The 19452-nt window shown below is 38.7% G+C and overlaps 1 protein-coding gene across 8 annotated transcripts in view; it reads left to right on the forward strand.

Moving 5' to 3' along the window:
• The window catches only part of TRIO (trio Rho guanine nucleotide exchange factor), a 256340-nt gene that overhangs the window by 139026 nt on the left and 97862 nt on the right, over positions 1 to 19452 (forward strand). For all 8 annotated transcript variants that reach the window (XM_082046525.1, XM_082046524.1, XM_082046527.1 and 5 more), the window contains 6 exons: positions 5487 to 5606; positions 7034 to 7225; positions 8310 to 8459; positions 9856 to 9970; positions 14665 to 14780; positions 18027 to 18149. In XM_082046525.1, coding sequence (XP_081902651.1) covers positions 5487 to 5606; positions 7034 to 7225; positions 8310 to 8459; positions 9856 to 9970; positions 14665 to 14780; positions 18027 to 18149 — 816 coding nt within the window. The remainder of the gene's footprint in view (positions 1 to 5486; positions 5607 to 7033; positions 7226 to 8309; positions 8460 to 9855; positions 9971 to 14664; positions 14781 to 18026; positions 18150 to 19452) is intronic.

The following is a 19452-nucleotide window of genomic DNA, read 5'->3' on the forward strand; positions in this document are numbered from 1 at the left end:
GTGGGTTAGGATGGGTTAGTAAGAAAAATAAATTCCTATGATACTGAAATAATATTCGGTTGCAAAACAGAATATAGCACCATAGAATAAAGACACACTATTAAATAGTTACTTATATTGCATTCTCCCGCAATAAAGTAAATACCTTGCTCCACTAGCTTTGTATGAAGTTAAATGTGACAGGAAAGACGCACATGTTTAACACCTATGTTTGCAGAACAAACATTCTGTATTTTGGCAGATATAAGCAGATGATGAACATCACGAAATGTAGACTGACACTGAAGCTTGAGTTTAGGTTTTTAAGAAAGCACTGGAAAAAATGAGTTTGTCTTATAATAAAGATGCAGGTAGTATCCTCTTCTAACCTGCTGCCTTTTCTTAGTAGACTGGGATTTAGGAGAAAAAATGGATTCTGTTTTATATTGCTTGAGCACATCTTTATGAAGTGGGATTTTATGTCGAATTAAATGCCGTAATAGGCATGAATTTTCAAACATAGACAAATGTCTATGTAGCTTGCAGAATGTTTGTGTAATACAAACTCCTTTTCCAGATTTTCGTTGTACAGATTAACCTGCAATACTTCCCCAGCCTAAAAATTGAATGGAACTAAACCTGAAAGTTATATCATCTCTAGGCTTTCTTTTGATCCCTTTTGGAATGCTTTGGGGATAGTAAATCTTAGTTGTGTGATTTCAGTTCCCTCTTCAGAATACCACATCTCATTTTTAATTATCAGGAAGAATGATCTTCTCCTGTTTCCTCTGTACTGAGAAAAACTTAATAGCTCGGCAGGTCACAGCAGGTGCTTTACCTGAGAGTAAAATGACATGTCAAACCTTCTCTTCAGTCTGTTTTGCTTGTATTTTGTTGCCTAAAGCAATTAACATATGGTTTTCCAAATCAATTACTGTGATTTTCTGCCACATTTATTGTTGATGAACTGGGTATAAGCACACTTATTATGTAGATGGGATACTGTCTCTATTAGCAAGGATTTTAACAAGATTTCACTTTTAATTTTCCCACCAAACTGACACTACTGCTGTTGTATTTTCATATATATATATATAAAATATTAAAAATATATAGCTTGTAGTCATGTGAAAAGGTTAGATTGGAACACTGCAGGAATTTTTGTATAAGGTTTGTCTCTCAGATTACTGTAATGGAGACCAGCAAACTTGTCTCCTGGTTTAGTTTTTTAGTCAAATACTTGCAAGGAGTGTCTTCAGTACTAGGTAGCAAAACTTGGATGTTAATGAATACTTATCAAATAAGCACAGAAAGCAAAAAAAAGCATCCAGTGTTTCATCTCCCTTTACTACTGTACCAGTTCTATTTTGTGACATTGAAGTTCTGTAGATCAAGCCTTATGGCTAGGAGGAAGCAGAAAGGCCAGAAGACAAACAGAGGTTTAAAGAAAACCTGCAAAGAATTTGCATGTCAACTTGATGTGTAATCAGTGCAGAAATGGCAAAACCACATAGAAGATTATGATATAGGGAGACCTCAGAAGATATGGGGAAGAGGATGCTTGCTGAAGTAACGTGGGGAAACACAACGTGGAAAGGAAAATGTGACCATTTTATACAGGGCAGGGATATGTGAGGCAGAGAGATAGTTGAGATAGTATCCATTTCATCAAGAACTCCACTTGCCTGTTTGCCAGACAAACTTTTTCTTTATCACCTAAAATATGGCTGCTGGATTATTTATTGCTGCGATCACTCCATGTGCTCGCTTTATAGAATGAATGCTTTGATCTGCCTGGGTCAAAATCTCTGCCAAGCTCGCAGACCAATCCAGTTGGTTTTACTATACTCATTAAGGCTTTTTAGTTCAATCCTGTTTGCTGCTCTGATCATGGTATATGTTCTTGGATATATACCTGTGTTTTCATATGTGTACAACAATGTGCCCAGACTTGTACCAAGTAAAAGCTCATACCATCAAGAGTGTTCTCACATGCAGACCTTTTAGCTTGGTGCAAACATGGGGCTTGAGCTCCGATTCTCCCAAAATACTGCTCAGAAAGAGTATCCTGGCACTCTGTATAGGACCATATGGATATGGAAACGTAGCTAGGACAGGAGGCTGAAGCAAGTGTGTCTCATGATCGTGTTTAGTTGGTGTCAAAAAGCTGTCGAAGAAACTGATTTTAAATCCAGCATTTATCTATAGAACTACCTATTTGACCCTTTCAGGTGTCCCATATTCTTTCCTTTCCACAGTGTTGCTGATGGTTTTCTAGCCTGCTGAAGGCTTGCAAGATAAAACGTGGGGTGTACAGTCCACCCAGACAGTGAGGTGATGGGAATGTGCCAACAAACACTGGAGGGCAGCAGCCGTGGAAGAGGAACAGGCTCCCTATTTAGTGGTGCTTATATTTTCTCCCCGAGTCAGAGCAGAGAGAAGGGAAAGCGCTGCTGGCAACTTCTCTTCTATGAGTTCCCACCAGCTTCTGCACCCTGACCTGCAACAAGCAGGAGGACAAATCAGTGTGTTTGAAACAGCAAGTTCTGTGCTGTCTCTGCTGTGTATGATGGGATGCCATGTCAAGAGGAGCTTTGAACTGGTGCTGCTTAAGCATTCTCTGTCATTATCAATTCTCTGGAGAAGGCTTAAATGTGTTTCAACCCTAAAAAGTGTGTTTTGTTGCACTATACCTGAAGAATTATTTTGTAATGTGGAGAGGGAGCTTAGAACTGCTTTTGTAAGACAAAGTAGAAATAAAAAAGGGATTTAAAATAATCTGCCTCCCATGTTCTTACAGACAAATTATTTCTTCCAAGAATAGTTTCTGTCTGCAGTCTGTTGAACTCATCTGGTTCCTTCAGAGCTTCCCTCTTTCTTGCTCCTAATGCTTACCTGGGCTTACTCCCTTGAGTTTTAACAACCCCCAGATGTCTTAACAACTTAGAAACTCCCAGCTCCTTTCATGGCCTCTTTCACATGCCCCCATGCTATGACCTGGAAGTGTCTCCTTGCAGCAGGAGAGGTGGTTGTAAGGCCAGAGCCTTACCTGTCCCTGCAAGGCCCCACCTGACCCAGTGCTTTCTCCCCAGAGAAGCAGAATGTGCACCCAGTTACATATGTGGGAGGTGCTGTCATGCCATGTGTCTGCACTGCAGACTTTCTCTTTCCTACAGGCTTGCTGGATTTATACAGAAAAATACAAATACATGCTATCAAGCAAAAACCACAACAACAACCAAACAAACCAGACAAAAAAAACCTTATCTGTTTGTTGTGCAGGCAGAAGTGGGAAAACTGCATTACTAATACAATGTTATTGCAGACTGGATAAGTGGAAGATGGGATGAGATTGTGATGCAGATTTGAGGAAATGGATGTTGTGTCAAGATGGCTAGACCGGAGTTGCTTCAAGCTGTTTAAGACATATTAGAGTGTACTTTGGATGTAGACCATATGTGCTTTTTGTTTTAAAGGATTTGTGTTTTAATAGGTCCTTTTCCTGGTTTCTTCCTGTGTCTTCAGTCTATGGCTGCAGTCATGTCATCCTAATTCACTTAGTAATAACCCAGCACAGTAGCATTAATGGTAGTGTACAGGTAGATCATTACATGAGAGTGTTTAGTGCTAAGAGCTAACTGTGATTTGGTAGTTAATATATTTATTACCAGTGGTTGAAGGCCTAAAATCACTTAGTAGGAAAATGTTAGAGAAGGTATGCTGAAGCTGGTTATTTTCAAATCAACTGAACCCAAAGGAACTCATCATAGAATACCTAGAAAACTGTCTGAAATCATGTCAGAGACATTGGTGCTCTTTTCCAAACTTCTGGACATTAGATGAGATTCTGGAGGCCTGGAACTCAAAAAGTGGGAAAGGATTAGCTAAGGGAGGATTATAGGTCAACTAGTTTAACATAATTCCCAGGAAAAACTCTGAAACAGGTAGATTATTAAACCTGAACAGTTATGAGGAGAGGGGAAAAGGCTAACATAGATTAATTAAGACTAACTTCCCTAGCTTTCCTGGCCAAGGTAACAGGTGTTCTGGTTAGGATCTTCCGTCTATTAAAGGTTTTAAAATAGTTCAGTTCAGTCATATGAGACTACATTACCATGAATGATAACTTGCTGGAAAACCATACTCAGTAACAAAAGTTAAGAGACTCACTGGACTGGAAAATAGATTCCAACATTTAAAAAAAAAGCTCCAGAAGTCTGTATTAGGATACTAGTTCATGTTGTCCATCACAAAATCTATGTTAGAGATTATGCTTTTAAATTTGAAGATAAAGGCAAAAGAAGCTGGAAAAGGGATTTGAGTTCATCAGAAGACACTGGATTACAGCTCGGAATTATCTTGATGTATGGGAGAATTCTGGTGCAAGGAAGATATGAATTTTATTAGTGGCAAATGCAGAGCATGATGTACTGGCAGGAATAATCAGCTGAACAAATACAGCACAGGGGTAATTACTGGCTGAGCGGCAGTTCCACAGAGAAGTTGTACAGATGACAGTGAGTAACCTGAATTATGTCCAGCTTTACTCAGTATATGAAAGATTTTGACTGAAGTCATAGTTATCAACTGGAGAGAGCTCGTAAAAGAGCAGTGAGAAAAATAAGGTTGCAAACTTCACATAGGAGAGATTGAGGAGACTCTGGTGAATGAGAGAAGAGGAATCTAGAGGAGGGAATCAGGTAATGCTCATGATAGAGGACAGGGAAAAACAAAGCTTAAGCTAAGAGGGGGAAAATGTTTTGTTATTTCCCTGCCCTGTGTTGTTCACAGGAGAAATGAAATGAGCTGAAATTAAAGTGAGAGAGATTTGAATGTTAGACATTAGAAAGAAGACTTATGTTGATAAAAACCTCTGGTGAAAGTGCAGGACTGGATTCTTGAGGAACTAACAAGGTACAGATCTTTTAGGAGAGGCCTTAAGGTTGCGTGTTCCTGCTGTTGGTCAGGAATGCACTAGGTGGCCTCCTGAGGCTTCTCCCTGCCCAGGGATTCTTCTGTTTTCAGTGGACGTGTTAAAGGCGACACATTCTGAAAACTGAAAATCTTTAAGCAGCTAGAACACACTTGACGGTCACATTTTTCTCAATGTTAATATTCAAAATTATTTGCTTTTTAGTAATCTGCATGTCCTCAGTTTACATTACTGATGCTGCCTCTTAGGCAAATATTGCGTGTAACTTGTTCCAGTTTTCCAAGTGACAGAAATGCTATTCAGAAACACAACCTTTTTCAGTGTATAAACTGAAACCACAAGCATGTAGTAGTTGACTGAAAGATGTGGGTGGTCAGCTAAGGGAAATTAAAGTGAATATCATTCGCCTTGTTTATTGAACATGTAATTCACCATAAATATATAATTAATAAATTATTTAGTCATCAATTCCAGTACTACATGTGACCCTAAATGTTTTTGTCCCTAGCAATGATGCTTTTCTTGCTGGTTGGTGGTGGAATTGCGTATTTCATGTTCTTCTCTTTTGTTACAGGTTTTGGGCTGGATCCGAAACGGAGAATCAATGTTAAATGCCGGGCTTATCACTGCCAGCTCTTTGCAGGAGGCAGAACAGTTACAGAGGGAGCATGAGCAGTTTCAACACGCAATAGAGGTAAAAGTGCCATTTGAGCGACTGTAGGCAAGAAGTCCTGTATTACACTTCATGAGTCTGTAAATAGTACTGTTTGGTTCACGCTACAATATTTTGAGTTTAGGAAAAGCTGTTGAAATCATCTTGTGGCAAAGAGATAAAATCACTTACTTGGAAGGTGGGGTTTTTGTTCTTGTTCATTTTGCAGCTGCAATTCCAGGTGAACACGTCTTCTGAGAACCTTTTTGGATCTCTGTAAAGTGATAGCTGTTCACGGTAATTTTACTGAAAATGGTGTTTCCCTTTGTTAGAAAACAAACGTATAATGCTAATTGTTAAAGTTAGGAGTAAATGGAACAGCAGACATCAGTTTTGTTTATTCTGGTATGGTCCTTTAATGCTTCCAGTAGGTTTCACTGTAATTTGTGTGTTGTGGTGTGTCCATCCTCCTGCCATGACTTCAAACTAAACTTATTGGATTTGTCATCTCTGCAAAAAATAGGCAGAGATCTTAAGATTTACTTAAATGCAGTGTTATTAATTTATATGCACTTATTGAGGGACTTACGGTGATACTGATTGTATATAGAATACGTTTTTTAAGAACTTATGTTGAAAGATTAATATTATGATTACTTAAGAAAACTATTTTCAGATGTACTTCGTCTTGCAGCAAATCTTTCACACTCATTTGCTATTTGGTGGAGTTGTATGCTTCCCCTCTGTTTTGTTCTTTCTGTTTTCAGTTTTCACTGTATGTACCCTCATTTTGAGAGTTTTGGTAGCTCTTAAATATAAAAATCATGAGACATCTAGGTGTTGGTCAATTTAAGAATAAATTACTAGGAAGCTCAAATTCTGTGTTTTCTGGGTCATTCTGCTCTCGGATATAATCATGATTCTAGTTTGGGGTTCCAGATTTTAGGCAAGTATATGTTTACACAGAGAACTACAGTTTAAAATTTGCTTCTAATGAATGGAGAGTTCTCTTGTATTGGCCTGCACACCTGCACCTTCATTTGCTCACTACTGGTGTGCAAAAGACTTCAGTAGAGCTGTGAGGAGAGTAATAGTAATAAAGCCACAATAAGATACATCCTTTCCATCTTCTTTTTCCTCACCATGAAGGGAAAGAAAATCAGGCTGAAATTGCTAATTATAGGAGTGTACTGCAACACAGATATGCTAGCAAATGATGCTAAACAGTTGCTATTACTTACAAACTGCTAGTCGTTGATTTGATGATAAATCTCTACAGGATTTATTTCCTTTGTATTTGCATAGTGAAGTCATGCAGTGACTAATATTAGACAGTTATTTTTAGTTGATGGGTGTTTGTGCATGTTTATAGAAGTGTCATTAACAGAGTGGGAATGTGAGCCTTTGAAGTCTTAAACAAAAGGAACTGAAGTGCTCCACTGAACTCCTGAATTTTCATCCATTGCCAGAAAACGCATCAAAGTGCCCTGCAAGTTCAGCAGAAGGCAGAGGCAATGCTGCAGGCTAATCACTATGACATGGATATGATCCGGGAGTGTGCAGAGAAGGTTGCTTCCCATTGGCAGCAACTGATGCTGAAGATGGAGGATCGTCTCAAGCTTGTGAATGCCTCTGTTGCCTTCTATAAAACTTCTGAACAGGTACAGAAATACTACGTGATCTGTGTTTGCCTTGGTTAATTCTCCAGTGTGGCATAAAACAGTATTACCTAAAAAGTGGTTGGCTATGTTTGATTATATCTACTAATTTGATAACAACTGCAGTTATACAAAAAATACAAGAAGTAAATCCTCTTACCAGATTTAGAGCAAATGTAAGGAAGAAATTTTTTACTATGAGGGTGGTGAGACACTAAAACATGTAGCCCAGAGAAATTATGGATGCCTCATCCCTGGAAGTACTCTAAGGCAGGTTGAACAAGGCTTTGATCTAGTGAAAGGTGGTCCTGGCCATGCATAGAAGGGGACATGGACTCTATAGATGATCTTTAAAGGTCCCTTCCAACCCAAACCATTTTATGATAGATGAATAGTAGACAAATTGTACTAACTACTAAGAGACTACAGTCTAACTGGTCTGGCTACACTTGATTCAGTTAGCAAACTTCAAAGAAGGTACATTACCAAAGTGCAGTGGTTGTTGGTGAGGCCTGAAATCTTCATCTGCCACTTCTATCACGCTCCCCTTTAATATTCCTCAGATTGTTATTTTTAATTGAAAAAAAGTCATTTAAAACATTTTCGAGATGAAACACAATGTACAACTGCTTAGTTGGATTTTTGCTTGTTCCAAAAAGTTTTACTTAAGCAAGTTACACAGAGGTTTTAATGGAAATACTTCAGATATATAATTCTGGTTTTTGTGTGGTAGTCAGAGAAAAATCAGCTTCATCCGATTTGTCCGTGGAACCGTTAGGGGGAAGGCTAGCAAGGTTGCTTCCTCTGCAGTCATAGATTAAGCCCATCCTGAACTATTCAGTCACAGAGGCAGAAGAAAAAAAAAAAAGCAACTTTAGGGATAGCCTTCTAGAGCAATTCCATGTAAGTAAGCCAATGGTTGCAAACCTGTAGCCAGTTTGTTGCCTTCTTTTAAGTCCCAGTCAAAACATGTCACAAGCTAAGGTATATGTAAGGGATAGATTGGTTTTCTCTGGTTTTTGGCTTGAGTTTTGAATTTTTGAATTGTACTGAATTTTATTTAAATTGGACTCTTTTTTCCTGATAGGTGTGCAGTGTGCTGGAAAGCCTCGAGCAAGAATACAAGCGAGAAGAAGACTGGTGTGGAGGAGCAGACAAACTGGGTCCCAACTCTGAAACCGATCATGTTACTCCCATGATAAGCAAACACCTGGAACAGAAAGAGGCATTCCTAAAAGTAAGGTTTGCTCTTTTATCGTGGTCTTCTGTGTCTTGGCAAGCTTGCAGTCAAATACTCACTCCTAACAGTGCTGAAATGTATGTGAAAAGCAACAGTGCCCATTCAGATGTTACAGGTATGTCCCAAACTGCAAAGATGTGGGAAGTGGCACGTTAACTGCTTCTGCCAGTGATGAGGAGAGTACTGCCAAGTGCATGAAGTTGTAGCCAGTTTTATAAATGTATTTCCTGTTGAACTTCAATAGATGTCAGGTCTCCCACTGTGACTGAAGAGGAATTGGGAATCACTGCTTTGAGCAACTGTCAGTCTAAAGAATACTTAAAGGCTGCTGCTTTGGAAGAGAAGTGACAGTTACATAGTAGTTATACTTGGACTACAGCCGAGTATGGGAGGAGCAAATTGCTAGACCAGCACCTGGGAGTAGTTGGGTTTGTGTCCGCAGATAAATGAAAGGTTTTTGTTCCAACTAATGCCCTACTGAAGAAAGTTATTTATCATACTGAATTAATATGTAACAGATGCTTGCAAGGCAGTGTAGCTAACTCTGTAACCAAAGGCTTTTTCCAGCATCACCTTGAAACACTACTAAGAGTATAATAATAATTATAAGCCTTTTTGTTCTCAGTGCACAGATGAGAACACTGAAAAACATATTAGCATAGCTCTAAGTATACTGTCAGATAGATTGTTCTGCAGCTGTCACGTGAGTTACCAATCTCTGTTTACCTATATGAGAAACGACTCAGTGTCTTTGTTACTGGATTGAACCATGCTACTGTTATCTAACCTTTTGAAGTGACATTTCATGTTTTGCTTGTTAAAAATAAGGCAGCCAGCCCATATGTAGTACTTGGTGTACACTAAGATGAAAAGGCAGCTGAGCTGAGTGTTGGCAATACAATGGTGAGAACTGAAAGCTCTCAAGGCCATGCCTTAATATTTTAAGGTAACGTCTTAATATTTTAGCACTTCTCCTTTCACTTCTGTGGAGTGTTTACTTTTTGTTTAAAGTACTGGTGGATGTTTTGGAATAAGCAGGTGAGTACATAAGCATGTGCATTCTGTTCATGCATTAAATGACTTCAAGTGGCACATGGCACATACACAAAACAAACTTCTCTGTGAGCTCTGAGTCATGCTGAAAGCTCTAGAGCAGGTAATTGCTTTTCAGGATGTTCACATAAAAAGAATTAGCATTTTGGTTTGTCTTTGTACGAGTTGCGGGATTTTTGTTTGTTTTTTTTGTTTTTACTTGTAGAAGGATTTAACAAGCAACACTTTCAAAAGTTGGAGAGGGTGGGAAATGCACAAAAAGGGGTGAGGGAGGTCTTTTGTCTCTTTCTGGGTATATATTTGTACATCTTCAAATAAAGTAATACCATTGACTTTCTAGGCTTGCACACTGGCTCGGAGAAATGCAGATGTCTTCCTGAAATACCTGCACAGGAACAGCGTAAACATGCCAGGGATGGTGACACACATCAAAGCACCTGAACAACAAGTCAAAAGTAAGGGGTTTCTTGTTCTTTTTTTCTCCAAAGAATGTGATCATCATGTGCTGTGGTGTGTGTGATGATGAGGGAGTGAAGCCAGCCCAAGTGGAAAGGGTTCTGTCAGGCTTAACAGGAAATAATTAAAATTGCTTGCACACTTTGAAGAAGCTGCCAGTCATCAAATTCTCTTATACCCAAATGAAGTTGCTTTGAATTTATTTATCTGCTGCTTACACTTAATCTTCTTGCAATTTGGGACTCAAATGTGCTGCTTTTGTTGAGAAAGTGAGATAGTAAACTTCCACATGATAATGTCTGGTCTGAAGCCAAATGGCAGCTGATCACTGTGAGCTTACACAGTGTGTTAGTGTGGTGCCTTCTTCAAGTTCCTTGGGCGTGCCAGCATGATACAATATAATGCTGTTGGGCCATTTCTGTGGTTGCATCAGTATTAAGGAACTTCATGAAGTACAGGATAACTGACATCTTGTCTAAGATGTGTAGATAGGTAGTAGCTGAGGTGAGGCAGGAAAGAACTACTACATGGGGCTTGGCTTTTGCTGGGATTAGTTCAGTGTAGTGCAGCTTTAAGGTGTAACCTGTACTGTGGGGAGTAGAGCAGAGAGAGGAATCCGCAGGGCTTTCACGGACAAAAGTACAGAAATTAATAAGGTATTTATAATGGATGGTGGGGGGGTAGCCAGGACAGCGATCAGAGTGATTCAGAAATAAATATTGCATTTTACTAATTTATTTGCCAGTCATATTATTCTCAATGTGTTTTGAAGCAGAACACTCGGGCCAAGCTACAGACTCAAAACCAGAGAAGTCTAATTGTCTAATTAATTGCTATTTGCAGCTACCCAGAGGGGCATTATGCAGAGGATGGAGCCAAACTCATAGGAACACAGCAATAGGATCAGAGGAAAAAGTTGCAGCAAGGAGAATTCTGAATGGATATAAGGAGAAAGTGTTACAGTGAGAGTGAAAAAGCACTGAGTAGAGCAGGTAGTCCAGAGAGGCAGTAGAATCTCTGCCCTTCAGAATTTTTAAAACTCAGTTGAACAAGGCCCTGAAAAACTTGGAAGATTGGAACAGATGGCCTTCAGTGGTCACTTCCACTCTAAATTACGTGATGACTCTGTTAGAAAAGGACATGCTCACTGCTTTGCTTTACTATAATACAAGGGGAAAAGAAAGCTTGTGTTAAACTAACCCACGTAATCAGACAGGAATCAAATTGAAAATCTCCCTGTGTTGAGTTTTTTGTATTGGAAAGATAATGTGGTATTGGCCATACTTTTCACTCTAAGAAAATAATTGGATTGTGTCAGTTGAAACTTTGATCATGTAGAGCTAAGGCAAATGATCGTTTTTTCTTCTGTCCCCTAGGCATCACCACTTATAGAACTGTACAAGACAAAAATCTCAACACAAATGCTAGCAGTATCAGTAACTGAAGAAGTGTTACTGTCATTTGTTACTTAGTTCTCCTCTTAGTAGTAGACAAAGAAAACAAAGCAGAGGCAAGTAGGAAGTTGTAGCTACCACACAAAAATGGTAGGGCTTTTAGACAAACTTCTTAAAAATTCAGTTTTGAAATCTGTGTAGAAACAGTCATTCTGAGAAAAGTAAATGTGTTCAGATGAGGAAAGAGTAGAAAAGTTTCTGCTAATGTGTTTAAGAATAATTTTATGTCAGAACCATAGTGTTATGGATGTTCTGTGTACATGTAAAATCTTGGGTGAATGATACATACTTAAAAGCAACAAAAATCCCCAAGCAGGAAAAAAACAAGCTATACACTCTAGCACTTTTTCCCCCCATGAGCCATGTAATATATCCTTCTGAGAATTAAAGATTAGTCAGGACTCTTTCCTTTTAGGTCTCAATAGTGTGGTGGTAGCTGGCCAAATGACATTAAAAGTTCACTCTGATCTTCCTGTTCAAATATGCATGTAAGGAAAAAAAACAAAACTCTTTTCATCTCTCTTCTAAATAGAGGAAAGAAAAGAGTGTTTATTTCATTTTGGTGAAATAGAGGCTACATGTGTTCTGCTGGACCATTATGTGCGCATATGCAGGGGTATTCTTGAAAGAGCAACTGTGATCAGTATGTAGTATATAAATGAACACTTTAAAAACTTGAGTAACCCTTGAGTTTCTGCAGAAGTGCTGAATGTTTTTCGGACACCTCATTCAGTATCATATTGTGTCCTTATTCCCAGCTACAGATTATGATACCTAGAAAAGCAATGTCTTAATGTAGGTAAAGTTTAGCTAAGCACATGCTTCATGGGAAACAGGAATCACAATGGTACTGAATTTTGAGAGGTGTCCTTCTGTCCCTTCACACCAGTGTAAATAATTTCCATTAACCTACAGTTAAGAGTATCAAAATACTGTATCAGACACCATGCCAAAGATTAATTTTAGGAAGGAGTTGCGGCCTGAAACTGTGCTATGTCAGGTGGATTCAGTGGGTGACAGTTGCTGTAAGCTCAGAAATGAAGCATCTTTGCTTCCGCTGCCAATTTCATTTGTGACTCTGCTGTGTACGGTACAAGCTGCAACTGAACATAGTGCAGGAACTTGTCTAGCGGTGCTTATATTTTAAGATAGGTAGAGAGTGCAGGATGCAAAGAGGGGGCGGAAAGCTCTCTTGAGTCTGGGGAATAAACTGGAAGTTTAGGAAACAATCCTAAAAAATGTTGGAATCAAAGAAAATAAAAACAGTGGGGACTGTAGTTCAGAAGGCTTGAGATAGACCTGCTCATCCAAATCTAGTATTAAACATTGATGTTTTGTAGCTTCCTTTGCATATTTTATAGAATAATTTTTCTTTTCCTTGTCAGTCCAAGAAATTAATGGTAGTAGCACAAACAGTGCCCAGCCAAGTATCTCTCACTGTCTTGCCATCTGTATCATGTCCTGGAAGAACAAATGCTGTTCCAATTAGCTAAATTCACCTTACTTGCTCTTTGTCAGAACTACTTCATTCACGTCATTATTAAGATGTCTTTTTATAGGGTGCGTCCGGTTGGGTGTATGCATTATATAATGATAATTGTGTACCCCTGCCCCCTAAAATCTAGTATATATTCTGAACAAGCGTTTTGGAGGTGATGTAAGGCAGAAATAAAACTGAGAAAGCAGGCGAGGCTCATAGCAGATCAGCTCATGGCTTGGCTAAGGGACAGATCAGCTGAGGTGGGAAGAAAACCTTGGCCACAGTGACCAGATTCTAACCAAGTGCAAGTCCTCGGTGATCTCAATGCTCTGTGGCAAGTGGGAATACGGTGCTTCCAAGGAGGAGGATGTTGGCAGAGATGTAGACAGGTTTCATAATCCTCAGGGAGGCTATGACAAGGGGTTGTAATTGGTCCCAGATCACTGACAGAGATAGAGATGCTTTTCCTCTCAGGCTCCCTTTATTTGAGCTTCTCTGTCAAACTGTTTCTTGGAGTTGTTAGTTGTTAGCTTTTGGGGTGTAAGGCATGGTGAACCTGTGCAGTGCAGCAGGGGAATGTAGAGGTCTTAAGAGGTGTAGCACCTGATAACCTCTGCTCATAATTATGGAAAATAGCCCGCTGTGGGTATAAGGTAAAAAGCAAGTAAAGCATTATTGTGAAGAATGAGGCCTTTTTGTGGTTTCTTCAGCATCTGGTAGACCTCCCATTGGGTTTTGTGCACTCTGACAAAGTGACCTGGCAGAGACGTTGTATGTCCCATTCCTGTGTATTTCAGGTTGCCATCTGGGTTTGCGGTAGCTACAAAGTCTGGTAGTACTGCTGCTCTGGAGGAAGCAGTGGGCGAAGTGAGCTTCACAAGAAACTGCTAGTATTTCTTTGTTTGAAGAAAAACAATGTTAAAGAAGCAGAGTTCAGATAAAATCTTTTGCATATTGTGAGCATATTGTCTTTGCCATCCAGGAAGAATTTATAAGCCAGACATGTGGAATTGCGGGTTGACAGTGGAATTTGGATGCAACTTCTCAATGGCAGACAGTTTCTGATACTCAGGAATGGAATAGCAAGTTGTGGAGTTAATTATTTGATTACCTGGAAATTTTCTGAAGGCTCAATGAACACTCATATTTGAACAAGTCAGCTTACTCAATTATACTACTGTTGGTTTTGATTTTTTTTTTTTTAAGGGGAATTACAAACTTAATAATTGTGTATTTTTTTAATTACTTGTGTTTCTATACATTTAATGTCTGTTTATGTCATTTTTTTCCTATAGTGACCTAGGGTTATGTATTTGCTCATGTGTATTAAATTATTAAAATATTTTATAAGAGACCAGAATACTCAGAAAATTTTTTTTAATTGTGATTAATATGAGATGTCAAGCATGTAGTGATTACTTGTGCATGCTTGTTCTTTCTGAGAAAACCCTGTCAAGAACTATCATTATCAGACTACATTTTCAATTCTAAGTAGTGGCAGTCCCTGTATGAAAAATATTTGAGAGAAAAAAGATGCATCTCTAGTTTTTAATTGCATCTCTAGTTTCTTTAACAAACATTTCTGTAAATTATGATGAAAGAAGAACACTGTGTTTCGTTAATATAAGGGAAAAGAGCAAAACAGAGTAACAGAAAGAGAAAGTGTATTGTAAATTCTACAATATAAAGTTCTTTATTCTGCTGCTTTTAATATGATATTCCAAAATGGTTTGTCATAAAACTATTTTCATTTCTTCAGATATCTTGAATGAACTCTTCCAGAGGGAGAACCGTGTGCTGCATTATTGGACCATGCGTAAAAGACGTCTTGATCAATGCCAACAGTATGTGGTGTTTGAAAGAAGTGCAAAACAGGTGAGGGTTTTAAATAAAAATTCTCTTTAATGTGATCGAGATTGGACATACACTGACTTGTCCCACAATAGCAAATTTGCTATTGATTTAAATATTTCAAATGGCTGAAAGATCAGTGATTATAATAGAAAGTGAGGTTATTTGCTTTTCCTTTAATACAAAACAACTAAATCTGTTGAGACAATATGACTTTACTGCTGTACCTTAAAGGTAGTGTTTTGCTTCTGCCAGCTCGATCTGGTACTGGCGTATCTCATTTCTGCAAGCTTGTGTATGACAAATTGTTCTGCTTGTTAACTTTTATACACACACCTAATTTGACCAGAGAAGTAACAGGCAGCAACATTTTTCTCAGATGTTGGGGGGAAAAAAACATCTAATTAAGTTGATTGGCATTTCTAGAAAACTGACAAGTTGGATAATTCATGAAACAATAATAACTGAGTGACTTTGGTTTTGCAAATCTGCATGTGCTTGGTTTTGTGATTTTCTTGCATGGTAGATCTACTTGTATTTTGTTGAATTTATCAGTCTGGAAAGAACTACTAAGTAACTACCACACACACAAAAATTCCCCTTCAGTAATCAAAACACAAGCCATAAAAATAAGGGGGTTCCAAGGCAGAATTAGTAACTGGAATGATCTGCAGTGGTTTTTACTTTCTTTTTTTTTTTTTTTTTAACTGGATATAGGACAAAGAAAGGAAGCTGTCTCTTCCTGTTCTTCAGAAAAGGACACAATGCCCATAGTGTGACATATAGTTAGATCTACTGCAAAGGACTCAAAAAACTAATTTTTTATTTCTTTCTGACAGCCAATGTAGACAGAGGCTTAAATCCTAGTGGTCTGTTTTGATCTCTTGAAAGATTTCTAAAGTCTGTCTTTCATGCTTTCCCAAATAAAGTAATGGAAGATAAATCTTGGAGTGAAGTTAAAAATTAATACCTCTTCAAAACAACACCACCACCTCTTCCCTGCCCCCCACCCAACTTTTGAATAACCTTAACTCCAACCTCTGCCAAGCACATGACCTACTTGCTTTTGTATAGAGATTACTGACTAACAGTCAAACACTGGAGATAATGTTCTGTCAGCATTTTCATTGTAAATCCCATTTTTCAGCAATCATGAGTTCGGTCATCGCAAAGCAAACCAAACCATATATGGACTGCACACTGACTAGCAAAAAAATTGAAGTGTTGCTGTTTTCATTTAGATTTTTGTTTGGAAGTTGGAAGAATACATTTTTTGTGCTTTCAGAACTTGATACCGTGCAATGGGAGCAGGTACCATGGTAGTTTGTGAGGACAATGATACTCTGTCATTCCAGAGTTAAAGGCTCACCTGATCACTAAATTGATTTCTCCAGTTCTTGTACGGTGATACGTGTCTCCAGCATACAATCCTGATCCTCACATGCAATGAGAGCTGATCTGAACTGTAGGACTTAACGTTAAGATGAACTTTCTGTCATATTGTGGTTCTAGAGAGCTGCCAGCAAATTATGAAAGGGCAAAATTTGGGGAGGAGAAGTTTTATTGTTTATCATTCATTCCAGCATTATGTAATAAAATCACCAAAAAACTCATGGAGGTTAAAAAGTATCAAAATGAATGTTGTTTGTAATATCGGCAATAGCCATGCTGCTTGTCCTTATCAGTCCTGACTTGCAAAGATTGACATTAGAATGACAAAGGGTATTGTACGGGGTGGTTGGTTGAAATGTCCCTTTTCTTAACAGTAGCCCAAGAGTTGTTGGTTTGTTTCCATCAGCGACACTTGAAAAGTACAGACACATCTCATCAGGCTTGCATTTGCACTAGTATGTGACTAGGTGAATGGCATCCTACTGTTCATGTTCAGTGTTGAATTTTTCTGCTTACTTTAGTATTTGTACCAAGAGGCAAAAGCATCCTAAGTGGAAGGAAGAGAATCAAAGTTATTCAGTAACAGCCTTGATGAGCTTAAATCATTGGTGGAATTATACAGATGATGCCTTTTCTGATTCAGTATAATACTGTCCACCAAGATAAAACTTTTTCTGTTCTTGGTAATGTGGATAGACGAAAGCGTAAACTGAAAGTACGAGAGATAGAAGAAAGAATGAGGACCCATTAGCAATCTACTACTTTTTCTCCTGAGCTATTAAATTTTTTGTCTAGTGCTGCATGTATTTACTGAAGACACAGAAGATACACATGCATTTAGTAACAAGACGGTGCTAAGCAGGGTGTATTAAACTCAGTGAACATCTGATGCTGGCTTTGTCAGAACCAAGAACTGTCTAAGTTTCTAAGTGCCTCTGCATACTGCTGCAGTAGTAGCATGTATTCAGAGCTGCAAATGACTTGGTAATGTCAGTCTTCAGTTACGTTTTTGATTTTTACTCTTATACAGCAGTTTGAGAATTTTTTTTTCCTTCCAGTAGCCAGAGAGTAGGATTCCTTGCAGCCACTGAGTAATGCTTCAAAGGGCAGCAAATATTAATGTGGTTAAAACATAGATAATAATATGGGTCAGCATTGTTCTCAGCAGTGAGACAGTAAGGTGCCAGGATGTGGAAAGGAAACAATTTTAGTTTGCAGTTCTTAGTTCTCGTCTTTTACTACTTACACATGTGTTAATTGGTATAACTGATACATCTCACCATTCCTCCTCTGCTGCAGGTTTAAATTCTAGGAGTACATGTAACTATAGACCTTACTTTGTGAGACTGGAATACTTGTCAACTAAAGAGTGAAATGATACTTAAATCTTATGTGCTTGGAAAGTTTAGCCTACGCATTTGGCAGTCTTATGTACATTTTTACAAGCTGGAAAATGCATATTTCTGAGTACAGCTGTCCTGTGTCGCACCAAAGAAGTGATTTTTGCTCAGCTAGGGAGTATGCTAACAAAGCTGTAGACATAGAACTTTTAGTAGTGGACTACTATAGTCCTGTAGTAGTGTTACAAACCAATATTGTGGAGCAGGGGTGTCAAGCTGTGTAAATATAACTACTACATTTTTACAGTCCTAAAATTACATTTGGCCCTTTGAAGGCAACTGTGAGGCTGATGTGAGCCCTGGTGAAAATGAGCTTGACACCCCTGTTGTAGAGGTATTATATGATTGCTATGAGTTACATAGAGTAAAATTTACCTGTGGCCAATCTGTGTTTGTGAAATACTGATTACAGATGGTTTCTACTGGCAAAAGTATGTTGCCTTCTCTCTAACTTTTCCTTCATTATTGCTTTATTTAGGCTCTGGAATGGATTCATGACAATGGAGAGTTTTATTTATCCACACATACTTCCACTGGCTCCAGCATCCAGCACACTCAAGAGCTGTTAAAAGAACATGAAGAATTTCAGATCACAGCGAAGGTAAAATAAGTAAATAAAATTTTGTAAGATTAAAAACTGTCAAGGGTTTAGATTGCAGGGTGACAATAAAACCCTGGCAGATGTATTGTTAACCTCCTCCCCCCACCCCCTTCCCCCTTTTTGCCCCTCCTTCTCCCCCCTTCCCACTAAGGACAGGCAATCGGGAGGAAAAGGAGGACAGGGAGAAGAGAGTTGGAAAAAATTAAAGATGTTTTACTAATGCTACTAATAAGAGTAGAGAAAATAATACAAAATATACAAAACCAATCTTGAAAGTCTCAGCAACTGCAGAGCCAGCACCCAAAGTCCTGGATTGGACTCTGCAGCCAACCGGAGCTGGATTCAGTCACTCACTAGGCCTCAGTTCGCAGGGACAACTAGCAAGGTCCTCTCCTAATGTCAGCCATAAGCAGAAGGGAAAAGAAGGAAAAAGGAAAAAAAGGGATGAGATCCTCGTGATCTCCCACTTTTATATGAAGTATTCACATGAATGGAATGTTATACACAGTTGGTCAGTTTCTTGCTCACTTGTTTCTCGTTGCCCCTCTCGCGAGATGTCCATCCATGCTTATCAATAACTTTGCATTCCATTGGTATGTTTACCAAAACATGTATCTGCTTCTCCAGGAAAATGCAGCTAATATGAAGGCTTTAGCTGACAGGCAAATTCACTAAAAGAGAAACTTGTTTCTTAACAAAACCAGGACAAAAACAAACAAAACCCACCCAAACAAGAACAACAAAAAAACCCACAACCAAAACACAAAAATTCTGCCACCACCACCCCCCCCCCCCAAAAAAAAAAAAAAAAAAAAAAAGCGCTTTACTCGTTAGGTTACTCATTTTATTAAAGTATTGTGTGATTCTGCAGTAACTTCTTGAGCCATGGCAGTGTTGTGTTATTCTGCATCTCTGGAGGCCTATACAGAGATGCATATGACACTTGTGGGGCTTACCAGTTTACACAGGTGAAAGACAGACAACTAGTGCGTGACTGAAGTACATGAGCTTATGTAGCCTTGTCTGTCTCTGTGTTTTGCTTTGTCACCTGTTCAAACTGTCACCTGTTTCCACCTCTTGGCTCTACAGTCTTCATAGAGAAATAGTAGAGCCCAAGAAAGTAAGCAAGTGTTAATTTGTCTGAAGGACCACCTCGAAAGAGAAGAGACTTGGAGATGGAGTTGGTCATGGGACGTGTGGGAAGGGAGAAAAGAGAATCCAGAAAGAACAGAGATCACTTTTCCTTTTCAAACCTGGATTTTCTTCCGAGTTTTGCTCCAGCCTTTGCTCTGCTGGATCCCTC

The sequence above is a fragment of the Streptopelia decaocto genome, assembly GCF_964273445.1.
Source record: "Streptopelia decaocto genome assembly, chromosome: 2".
NCBI classification, from domain to species: Eukaryota; Metazoa; Chordata; class Aves; order Columbiformes; family Columbidae; genus Streptopelia; species Streptopelia decaocto.